This window comes from Phalaenopsis equestris, unplaced genomic scaffold (genome assembly GCF_001263595.1).
Source record: "Phalaenopsis equestris unplaced genomic scaffold, ASM126359v1 Scaffold000352, whole genome shotgun sequence".
NCBI lineage: Eukaryota > Viridiplantae > Streptophyta > Magnoliopsida > Asparagales > Orchidaceae > Phalaenopsis > Phalaenopsis equestris.
The window spans coordinates 606957-620008 of record NW_018164794.1 but is presented as its reverse complement, the minus strand read 5'-3'; the positions used below and the strand labels follow the sequence as shown (position 1 = coordinate 620008).

Genomic DNA, 13052 nt, shown 5'->3' with positions numbered 1-13052 from the left:
GACGCTCTTTGCCATGCCTTCGAATCGAGACTCTGATATCAATTATCACGGACTAACTGATCTCAAGTCACCCATGCGGCTTTAGCGCTCTTCCTTGGTGCTAAATCAATCTAACCCTCACAACATTTGAACTTGTAATCACAAAACACTCTAAAAAGAGAAATAGAGAGAAATATTGGAAAAAAAACACTTCACTAAGAAAGAGTGATTACAACACTTGAATGCTTGATAATTTTGGTTGGACCATGTATGAACACAAATGAGGTTAGGGACTTTTATTTATAGTCCTTCCTAAGCATAAAAAAACTTTCTAGATTACATTAGAATATGCTATCTTCTAAATAGTTCTACACCATTCTCTTACATACATGGCCCTCGACCTTTTTAGGTTGTTCTTGAGTTATCTTTGAAGCTTTTCCTTCTAACTTTTTCTAGAATGTGGTGGAGTCTTCTAGAGTCCCTTGGATTGCTCTCTATATCTAGTCTTTTGTAGAATCTTCCTTTCCCATGGTTTGCTTGCCAGTTATTCTTGAAGATGGGGGAGTGTGACATAAAACTAACTTACAAGTTTACTGACGTGAACTACAACTATTGGAGGCATGCAATTCCAATAGCTATAATTGCATTCAAAGCCAATTTCTTTTAAGTATATTGTTATGTTTTTTTTTTGTTTATTTCAAAGTGGCAAGCATTACACATGAATTTTTTAGTAAAAAATTCTATTCTCATTTTCAGTTGTAAATTTATGTCTCATTCATCTTTTGTATTTAATAAATCATTTTAAATTTATCCATTTAGTTTATTTAGTATTAATTTTGACAACTTTCTAACATCCTCGTCATAGTAGGGGTGCGATAAGCTTTCTCATCATGCTTGAAAAAAGTGCATGGCTGGTGATTAGGTTAGCATGGCTTGGGATTTTCAAGCATAACATGCTGTAAAAATTGTATATAGGCCTTTGCCACTAGCATTAAAAAATATATAACAATTTTTTTTGGTCTCATAGGGGCTTGAGCCCATGTAAAATTTGTTGTTATATCTTAAAATTCTCACAAAATGAGGGTGCATTCTTTGTTAGTATTTTATTTACAATCCAATGTGTATTTTGAAAATTTATTCTAAAACCATAACTCTTAAAAGAGTCAAGTGCGAATTTCTGAAGCCCGTAATCTTAATTTTTGCTATGCTCCAATCTTAAAGTTAAAAAATGATGGTTTGATTGAATTGTGACTGGAGTACTAAGTTTATTAATTGCTTGAATTCTATTGATGCATTGCATTTTTCAAATGATATCACCTATGTTATATTTGTGACTGGAGCAACATAGTTCTTATTGATACAAAGAGGGCATTTAAACCCTCACAATGGACTCAATTAAGGAAAGAAATAAAAACAGAATCAAAGAAATAAAATCAGAATAACTATAAAAAGGAACACATAATGCAAAATAAGGGTAATTAATAAATAGGAGGGCTATAAAAAGCCAATAAATCTAATAAACCTAATACTCCCCTTAATTTGAACCGTAGACGTCAATCATGTTCAAATTGAATTTGAAGTCATCGAACAAAGGATGATGAAAATTCTCGGTGAGGATAGCTGCTAGTTGACCATTTAAGGGCATAAAAGGAACACAAATTTCCCAGGACCATCTTTTTCTTAATGAAATGTCTGTCAATCTTCACATGTTTGGTACGATCATGTTGGACTGGATTGTGAGCAATACTGATGGCGGTCTTATTATCATAGAATAGCTGCAGTGGGACGGAGGGTGACATACGAAGTTCATGGAACATGATGTGTAACCAAAGGGCTTCATAGATCCCCAAAGACATTGATCGGAATTCAGCTTCCGCACTACTCTGGTTAAGCAAGAAGAGTACATTTTATGAATCTGGGATCAAATTTACTCCGATTTGGGACAGTGTTCCGAAAATGGGAGTGCACTAAAAAATCTTGGGGTCTAATGTAGAGAAGATATGATTGGTAGGGAAGCAAGACATTAAGATCGCTGAGGGGGTTCAGAACTTGTGAATTTTAGAGGGGACTCTATTTATGGGATAAATGACAGTGAGAATGACATCGTTCCAAAAACGTTTCGGGTCATTGAATTGAAACATAATGGAGCACGCAACTTCGAGGAAGTGATGGTTTTTTCTCTTGAATGTCCCAGTTTGTTGAGGAGTGTCCGTACGATCTATGGTGGAGGATGTCTTTGCTCGCCAAGAATTCTCCTAAAATAGAGTTGAAGAACTCACAACTATTGTTGATCCGAAGGATCTGTATAGGAGTTTTGAATTGAGTTAAAAAATTGTAGAAGTTTTGGAAGGTGAAAACAACCTCCGGTTTATTTTTTTAAATGTTGACTCACATCATTCGAGTGTGGTCATCAATCAAGGTTAGGAACCACCGTTTATTTGTGTAGCTAAGAGTGCGAGATGGTCCCCATAAGTCACTGTGAATGAGAGAGAAATGAGTGAAAGGTGTGTAAGTGTGGGTGGATTATGAACCCGATAATATTTGACTAACTGACATGTCTCACAATTAAAATTAGAAGAATTTTTATTAGAAAATATTGAAGGATACAACTTTTTTAAATATTGGAAATTTGGTTGACCTAAACGACAATGTAACAACATAATGAGATCTTCAATGATTCAAGATAAGCGACAACTTCTGAGAGGTGTGTCCTCACTCTCTGTACTCTTCTCTTGGAAGTAGTAGAGTCTAACTACTCTCTAAACAGTTCTAATCATTCTCCCTAAACGATGATTCTGAAAAAGACAATCATCAAAAGAGAAATTAGCCAAGTAATCAATATAATTTGTCAACTTGCTAATTGATAACAAGTCACATTATAACTGAGGAACATGTAAAGTAGACTTCAGAGTTAGATTGGTTGTTAGTACAATGGACTATTTACCAGCAATAGAGCTACATGGACCATCGACAATTCTGACTGTATCTTTTCTGAATCACAGATAGTAAGTTGAGAAAGTTTGCGAGCATCCAGTCATGTGATATGTGACACCTGAATCAATAATCAACGTACTAGAGGAGGAATAAGCTGTGAGAGCCATAAGAAGAGTACCTTGTTGGACGTGGGAGGTCGACAAACCCAAAAAGGCTTGATTGGCTCTAAGTAGCTTGATCAATTGCTCCATCTCATTTTTCAAGGATTCTGAGGATTCCAGAATGCTCCGGGTAGGAGTCGGTTGAGCCGAGGTAGGCTCGGCCGTTGTCTTGAGACCCTTAGAAGCAGAGAATTTGGCCGAAGGTTTATATGTTGGCTTATCGTGAAGTTTCCAACTCTTGTCCCAAGTGTAGTTGGGTTTGTGACAGTAATCACAAGTGGGGTGACTGGTCCGAGGTGGCATGGACGTGGGCTTAGCACTATTGAGATCAAGGCAGACGATTCGTCTGAAAGAGTAGAAGTGTCGAGCATGACAAAGTCTCCTGCTTTCTTCTAAATGAATTTCGGTGAAAGCAGCGCAAGAAGAAGGAAGAGGATCCAGACCAAGAATACGGCCCCAGACTTCGTCTAGGTCTTTGTTAAGGCCAGACAAGAATTGGAACATACGATACTTTTCTGCAATCTTCTGGAAGAGGGATTGTTTGACCAGAGATTCCTAAGTGTAGTCGTAGTACAGGTAGCATTTCATCCATAGTGCAACAAGTTCATTATAGTTCTGGGTCGTTGTTTTTGACTCGTGTTTTGTTTCCCAAATTTTCTTAGATATCTCATATAGTTGGCTGAAATTTCTTACATCCGAGTAGTTATCATGGACAACCTTTCAAAGGGCATTAGTTGAAAGGAGGAACATGTAATGAACGACCAATCGACGGTTCCATGGAGTTGATCAGCCACGACATGACCATGGAGTTATCCATTTCCTAAGCTCCATATGGCGAGTCAGTTTTTTGGAGTTTCACGGATCATGCTTGTGTGGTGACTGAATTTTTTGCGTCCTTTGATGAATAAGGACACCTCCTGGTACCATTGGAGAAAGTTGATGTCGTTTAGTTTGTGAATTGTGATTAAAAAATTCATGTTGGTTTCTGGTCCTCCGGTTTGTACGGGAACAGAGGTAGGAGTTGAATATCTGGTGGAATCAAGAACATTTTCTGAGGATGGCTCAGTGCTGAAGTCCGCTATGATTCCGATTGAGCCAAAATAAATTTTGTTGGGATTTCGTGGCGTTGCCGGAATTTAGCTGTAGGTCATCGGTCATCAGATACATAAAACAGGTAATCTGGACAACTGCAGAAGATACCGGCTGCCAGAGAAAAAAACAGCAGTGAGGACTTGCAGGGACGGCTTCCGGGAGAATCTGCACCTGCATGGAGGAGGCTGGAGGTTGCCAAGGAGGCTGGCGGTTGTAGGGGACAACAGAGGAGGGCTGGCGGTTGTAGGGGACAACAGAGGAGGGCTGGCGGCTGCAGGTTTCCGCTGGAATTGAAGACTAACAGTTCTTGCGGGAGACCTGCAGGGACGGCTGATGGTGGTTAGGATCTTGATTTAGATCCCAGCTTTGATATCATGTTGAAATATTGGAGTAGAGCAACATGTTTTGTTGATAGAAAGAGGGGTTATATAAACCCTATTACAAGGGGCGCTCATAAAGAACGAAAAAAAACAGAATAAAGGGAAATAGGAAAGAAATAAAAACATAATAAAGGCAAATAAGAAAGCAAATAATTACAAATAAAAGAAAATTTGCATATTAATGACGGCTATGGATAGCCCTCATTATCTTAACATTCTGATACTATTGATTGTTGAAATGTCGTGATATAATTTACTATCATTTGAAACTTTTTGGTGATGCTCCAACTACTAATTTTACCGGATACTACACCAATACAACTTTAATTAAGACGCCAATTCTATTTTCATGCATTCAGATTAAATGTCTTTTGAAGATAAATAGGTCCAATATGAATATCTTTCATTGCTTCGAGTAAATTTTCATTAAATGCCTTAAAACATTGTTCATAAACATTTTTTTATTATGATTATTTGTCGAGTATTAATTTAAAAGCCAAATCACTTGTCATTTTTTTGGAATAAATGTCTTTTCAAGATAAATAAAAATAAAATAAATATATTTTCATTGCTTAGAGTTAATTTTCAATAACTTCCATATAAAATTGCCCATAGACATTTTCTTGTCATGATTATTTTTGGAGTAAAAAATCATTATTATAGTATTTCATTTTGAGTTGATATAAGCTGTACCTTCTCAATTGCATTTGAAGTACTTAAACAACAATTGATTGCTATGGTTTTTCTTGATAGATTTTGCATTAATATATATGTAACAATACTATCATTTGCTTTAGGAATGGGCCCGCCAGCAATTCGTTGCAAAACACCAACAGTGGGCATCCCAACAATGGGGAAACTTTTACTATTACAGGATGAATACCGTAAGGTTTGCTTCTTGAGTTTCTCATGTGGAATTTTCCTTTAATGCAGTAAAACAGTAAAGTAGCTGTGAATGATACATCTTCTACCTCTATTGCTTTGGTGCATGTGCGTCATCTGCTACCTCTATTGCTTTGAAAAATTTAGCCTGGTTTTTGACCAAATTCCTATGAATGACCTTTTTATCTTCTTTCATATTTGTCCGGATGCTTAGATGTTGGAAAAGAGAGGGTGAATATTATTTAATTTTAAAAAGAGGCCTGAGCCAAAATAGTTGTACGACTACGTTTTTTTGGTTGGGGATTGGGGTGGAACAAAATTGTCCCACCAGTTAATATAACTGAAATTAAAGTTAAAGACTTAAGGTTAATGAATGGTATTTAAATTGAGAGTATCTTAGGAATTTACGTCTTCTTGAAATGCTTACAAAATCTAATATGAGGATAAAATGGTATTTTATATATTGTATTTTAATAAAAAATTCTTCTTTTATGTCATATATAGCTAGTCTCTTTTCAAATGCTTGGTTTACTTCTTCAAAAGCTTTAAGAAGTAGACGTTTATTTTATATAGTAAAACCAAATAAATACATCCTTTAAAATCATTATTTAATATACTTCTATAATTCCAGTTTTTTTTAAACAAATTAGAGTTTTGTTAACTAGATATGATAAGAGTACAAAAGGGCATTTGACAGAGTGCCTGAGTAAAAAAGAGAAATACAAGCGGATAATATAATGATCATTTGGATCATCTAGACTGGAATGTAGTTAACATTGGAGAGTGGCCGTAAATATTCTTCTTCCGATTTTTATCCTTTTCAATTTTAAGAATATTAAATATTTTATTTGTCAGGAGTCACTTTGAATGCTCTTATCAGAATCAAAATCCTGTTGTAATAAATGATCTTCGTTTTATTCACAAATTGGATGAAGTTGTGGAATTTCAACGATGTCATTCAAGCTAATTGTTTAAATGAATTAAGGGAGGTCTGAAATGTCAATTCAAATGCTTGTTTAGAAAAATGCTTTTTCAACGGTTGCAATTGACATATATTTAAGTCCATGCATTTAGCCCCTTGTTAGTGAGGAAGGCCTTTTCCAGTTGACAATATTCGCTATTTGGACTATTGGTGATGACAGATTGGGTGTTTAGAGAAATACTGAAAGGATTTTGATCCATGAGATTAGACAATAAAAGCTGAATGAAGTTTCAGCGTAGACCCTTTTCTGAAGTTTTAAAATGATCTGATTAAATTACTGTGAAAGCATGCTATAAGAATAAATGTATAATGATGATTATCAAGCAAAATATACCCTATTAATTGATAGGAAATCACACAATGAATAATTCTCAACTTTATCGGGGCTTAGAATCAATTAGAAACTAAACCAAATCGCGAAATAACGGGTTTACACCAATTCGATAAAAAATCGGAACAGAAGCACAATAAAAAAAAAACAAATGATAATTTAATGAAAAAACCTGAGAACGGGAAAAAACAACCATGGAGCCACACCATCAGAAATTCCCACTATGAAATTCAGAAGGTTTTACAAAGAACTCATACAAGTTTTCTCTTCACACAAAAGTAAAACTTACAGAACTCACTCCACAATCTTCTATTTTCGATCCGACGTAAAAAATCACAGCAAATCACATAATCCACTTCTTTGACACTCCTCACATTCACAGGGATGCTCGTCAAAGAATATTGAAGGAAGAAATAGCAAATCATCAGCTTTTGTGCTTGAATTTGGGATAAAAACCAAATCCCACTCGCAAACCGCCTTTGGCGCATAGACGCCAAACTTGGCGCTAAGAACCAAACTCTCGGGAAGCTGCACCTAAATTGGGCGCATAGGCGCCAACATAACTGTGTATGTGCCTATATGGGCGCATATGCCCTCTATGCGCCGACTGCTCTATAGCACGCCCAATTTTGGGCGCATCTGCGCCTGGTGTGTTGTTTGCTGTGTCGGCTCCACACAACCCAACAGTCTCCTCTCCCATTTGGAGACGATTGCACCGTGCACCAGTTCTATGTACTTGCACCTCCATCTGAACCACCTTTATAGTCACGTGCTGTGGTCACGTACCATAGATGAAACCCAACTGAAGGCAAGCATAGCTTTAGTTTCTCAATAGTTACCACATTTGTTAACATATCCGCAGGATTTTTAGCTGTATATCTTTTCCAAAAATAAATGGACATCTTCTACAAGAGATCAAATGAATGATACCTCAGCTGGATGTGTTTCGTCTTGACATGAAAAACAACATTTTTAGCAAGATGGGTCACACTCATACTATCATTGTAGAATTTCCAATTCCCTGCTCCTTGCTTGATTTCACCATGAAATTCTATAACTATATCTCCTCCTTGCTAGCATTAATGATAACAACATATCAGGCCTCCATAGTTGAAAATGCAACAATCTCTGCCACCTGGAAACTCAACTGATCTTTGCACTTCCATGGCAATGTGAAGATATATCTCGTTGTACTTCTTCTACTATTCACATCTCCTGCCAGATTTGAATCTAAAAAAACCTGTAAAACTGATCACTGTACTTCCATAGCAAAGTGCCCGTGCCCTGTTTGACTGTTCCCCCAAATATTTGAGAATTCACTTTACCGTCTCCCAATGATGTCTGTCTGGAGTCCCCATGTACCTGCATATAAGATGTTTGGTCTGATACAAATCATCACATACATCAAACTTCCAACTGCCGAAAGATATGAAGTTCTCTCAATCTGTGCTTGCTCTGCTTCAGAGTTAGGCGATGACTTCTTAGATAGTTTGAAATGACTACCTAAGGGAGTGCTAATTAGTTTCACCTCACTCATGTTGAGCCTCTGTAAGATCTTCTCTACATACTCTTCCCGAAACAACTTTAGTGTTCATGCACTCATCTTCCGGTTGATTCTTATCCCGATGATCTTCTTGGTTAGACCTAAATCCTTTTATCTTAAACTCATTTGATAACTGGTTCTCACGTCATCCACATACAAAAGAAGAAAAATATAACAGTTAACCCAAACGTTTAATGAAGCAACGGTGGTCTGTCTGACACTTCATATACCCATTATCTGAAATGAACTTGTGAAACCACCAGTATCACTGTCTTGGGGTCTGCTTCAAGCTATAGAGACTATTCTTCAATCTGTAGACCAAACCTTCTTTGCCTGAAACCTTGTAACCTCATATTTGCACCATATATAGCTCTTTCTCCAAATCTCCATGTAAGAAAGCTATTTTTACATCTTCTGCTCTAGATGTAGATCCTTCACTGCTACCAGACTCAACACAACCTTTATAGTGGTCATCTTCATCATTTGAGATAAGATCTCTGTATAATCTACTCATTTCTTTTGTTGAAAACCCTTCACAACAAGTCTTTTCTTGTTTTTTCTTGTAGCGCTTGCTACTGTCTGACTCTTTTTTCAGCTTGTAAACCCACTTATTGTGCATTGCTCTTTTGCGATTTGTTTGTACTATCAAATCTCAAGTTCGATTTAACTCTAATGATTGCATTTCGTCATCTATGGCAAGCTCCCACTCTCTTGAATCTTCAACTTGAGTGGCCACCTCAAAGCACTTGGGTTCACCACTATTAGTTAGCAACAAATAGTGTAAAGAAGGAGAATACCTTTGTATGAGTTATTTTTCTCAGTTGGATCTTTTGATTTTTGCAGTAGGTGGCTGAGGAACTTTCAGTGCTCCTTCTGATTGAGCACTACTTCCTCCATTTTTTTGATCACCAATATTATCTATCTCCACATATTTGCATTTTTCAGAAGTAGCTAACGGATTATCCTGAGTTCTAATCCTGTTTTTGTTTATCTCCATTTTGTTGAAAGTGATGTCCCTGCTACTGATGAATTTTTTATTCTGATAATCCCAGAACTTGTAACCAAACTCATCTGTGTCATATCCAATGAAGGCGCACTTGACAGATTTCGAGTCAAGTTTGCTCCTGGACCCTGCATCAATATATACATATATGCAGAACACTCAAATACTCTTAAATGAAATAGACATATTTTTTTGTCTCTCCAGACTTCTTCAAGTAAACCTTCCTCCAAGGATACTGATGGACTACAATTAGTCAGATAAACTACAGTGTTAACCGCTTCCTCCCAGAATTGTTTTGGCAAGCCAGCTTGCAGCCTCATGCTCCTGCACGCTCCGTGATTGTTCTGTTCATACACTCGACCACACAATTTTGTTGTGTTATTCTTGCAACAACAAACTTATGTCTGACCCCTTCTGTAGCACAGAAATTCCTGAACTGCTTATCACGGTACTTGCTTTCATTATTGGATCTGAGACACTTTAGATTCAAAATTGTCTCATTTTCTACCATAGCCTTCTACTTAAAGCCTTCAAATACTTCAGGTTTTTTACATAATAAATAAAGTTATATCTTTCTCGCATGACCATCAATGAACGTGACAAAACAATGAAAACCTCCAATAGAGTGAACTGGAGTAGGACCCCATACATCATTATGTACTAACTTTAGTTTCTTTGATTTCACGTGACCCGCTTTTGGAAACGAAACTTTCTTTTGCTTGCCATTTATAAAGTTTTCACAGAAATCTAGATCAAATGATTCACATTCCACAAATTTCATGTGAAAGTTGTCACGAGTCATGACTTTGTTAGCTAACTTACAGAGATGAGATTTCTTTTTAAACTTGGAACATATTTGACTTTAGTAAATTTCCAGACCGTTTCATTCGACAATTTGATATCAAAATCACATTTTTTCACTATATCACATGCCTTGTTATCTCTCAAATAAACTTTCCTAAATCACTCAAAGTGTAATTTTTAAATAGGCAAACATGAAAATAGACACTTGAATCCACTATCCAGGATTCAATACTGACTAGTCATAACACTACGGAGTCAATTTTGCATGTCACCAGTGGAGACATTAGTAGAAAAACTATTTTCATATCATCTACCACCAATTTTTCTTGGAGCTTTATAGTGCTTCTTGAAATGTCTCTTCTTACCACAGTTTCAACATTCTTCTCTGCTTGACTTGGTCTTTCCTTTCTTAGACTTGGATCTGCCTCTGCCTCTGCCTGAATTCCTGCCCAAATTTATTCCCTTGTTATCAGCATTCAATGCATAACCTGAAGATTCACCATTCACAATTTTTATGCAAACTTCGTCATTCAACATCAGACCTACGATATCATCGAAGTTCAACTTTTAAGTCAGTGACGAATTACTCACCGCCGTTAGCAACCAACCCAGCTTTCTGACAATGAAGATATTATCACTAGTGCTCTAACTTCATCTTCAAACTTGATCTCTATAGAACACAACTGACTCATCATAGTGTTGAAGTTATTGAGATGTTCTGCCACTGAATTGTCTTTTACCATTTTCATGTTGAATAAATTTATCAGAAATACCTTATTGGAAGCAGGTTTTTCTTATATCTTGGCCAATTACGTCATGAGATCCACCGTAGTGTTCTCATTCATAATGTTGAACGCAATAGATGAGGAAAGTATCAACTTGATCAAACCCAGTGTCGTTCGATCCAACACTTCTCATTCCTCTATAGACATAGATTTAGGCTTTTTTGTAATTCCTTGTAGTGATAAATATAATTTTTTTCTGCTACAACAAATTCTTCGTCTGCATCTTTCAGAAAACAAAGCTCGTCCCATTAAACTTTTCCACGTAAAACCTTGCTTCTTCAACCATTGCTCCCACTCAAATTGAATTCCATTTTGATACCAGTTGATAGAAAATTACACAACAAACAATTTTCAACTTTATCAGGGCTTAGAATCAATTATAAACTAAACCACATAGCGAAATAATGAGATCGCATCATTTCAATAAAAAATCAGAACAAAAATTGAAACATAAGCACAATTAAAGCCACCAGAAAAGCAAATGAGAATATACATGGAAAAACCCCAGACAAAAAAAAACTACGAAGTCACACTACCAAAAATTTTTACTATGAAATTCAAAAGGTTTTATAAAGAACTCACACAAGTTTTCTTTTCACGCACAAAAAAAAACTTATAGGACTTGTTCCATGATTTTCCATATCCGATCCGACACAAATCACGCCGAATAATTGAAATTCTCCTCTTCGACACTCGTCAAAGAATACCGAAGGAAGAAATTGCAAATTATCAATTTTCGTCGCACGAATTCGGGATTAAAACCAAATCCCGCTTGCAAACCACCCCGATGCTTAGGCGCCCAAACTTGGCATCTAAGCGCCAAGCTCTCGGGAAACTGCACCTAAATTGGGCACATAGGCACTCAATAGTTGGTGCCTAGGCGCCAACATAACCGCGCTTGCGCCTATGCTCCCATGGCCGACGCTCCTTTGGAGCACACCCAATATTGTGGGCGCATATGTGCCCACAACCCAGCGTATATGCACTGGGTGTCCTGTCTACTGCATCTGCTCGACACAACCCAACATTAATATCTTTGAACGGCTTGTTTATTGATCAAGGCCATTAATGAACATTGGGATAGCTACATATGAGATTGGTTGTAAAAGTTAACATGTTATTATAAAATATAATTTTTTTCATAAAGAAGAATAAGTTATGGTACTAAGGAGGTTTAAATAAGTCATGAAAGCATACTATGGAGTTGTTAGTAGCTTTTATTATACTATAATGCCTAGTGGCAAAGATTCTTCTCCTCCCCAATTCATAAAATTTTATTTGAGGTAATATAAGGTCAGTTGTTTGGTTAAACTCCAATATCACGGCACCAATATATTAATAATGAATGTACACGATGAAAAGAACAATGGTATAGGGTTATAGCCTATTGAATGTCTACACAAAATACGAAAGTAGATCATAAGCATGAAAAGAAAGAATTGCTCATAAACCTAAACTGTACATTCATAACATGAGTTTAAATAGAGTATTACAAGGTTTAACAAATAAACTTCTAGATTTTTTCAATATTTCTTTTTTACCAATATGACTCTAAATAAGGTCCAATTCGCAGTTTTACCCCTTAATATGGGCAAAAGATATCCACTAAACCTATCTTGTTACATAATCTAGACAATTCTAATGAACTAAGTCCTTTAGTGAGGTAGTCACTCAATTGCTCTTCTGTGGCTACTTGACTTCGCTCCAATAGCTCGTGATTCAACTTTTCCTTGATGAAAAATTTGTCAATCTTCACATTTTTGGTTCTATCATGTTGCATCAAGTTGTTGGCAATGTTGATTGCTTACTTGTTGTCACACCACAACTTCATTTGAGTTCTTTGGTCCACCTTGAGATTGAGTTCAACTAACAAGGCTCCCAACCACATCATCTTGGAAACTCCTAAGGTCACAACCCTGTACTCTGCCTCTATTGTTAACCTCGTTACTAATTGTTTTTTGCTCTTCCATGAGACCAAATTTTCTCCTTCAAGCATGCAGTATCCTGAGGTGGATCTTCTGTCATCTGCACAATGCCTACATACCCATTCTTCCTGATGATCAACCCCTTCCTTGGTACACTCTTCAGCACCTCAAAATCTGATACACTGCATCCATATGACTTATCCTTGGATCATGCATATAATGGCTCACCATGCTAACTGTAAAAGAGCGTC

General features: G+C 36.6%; 1 protein-coding gene across 1 annotated transcript in view; it reads left to right on the top strand.

The window, feature by feature from the left end:
* Window positions 1–13052, top strand: part of LOC110026116 — a 48919-nt gene that overhangs the window by 25818 nt on the left and 10049 nt on the right. The window contains exon 6 of the mRNA XM_020726918.1: window positions 5344–5435. Coding sequence (XP_020582577.1) covers window positions 5344–5435 — 92 coding nt within the window. The remainder of the gene's footprint in view (window positions 1–5343; window positions 5436–13052) is intronic.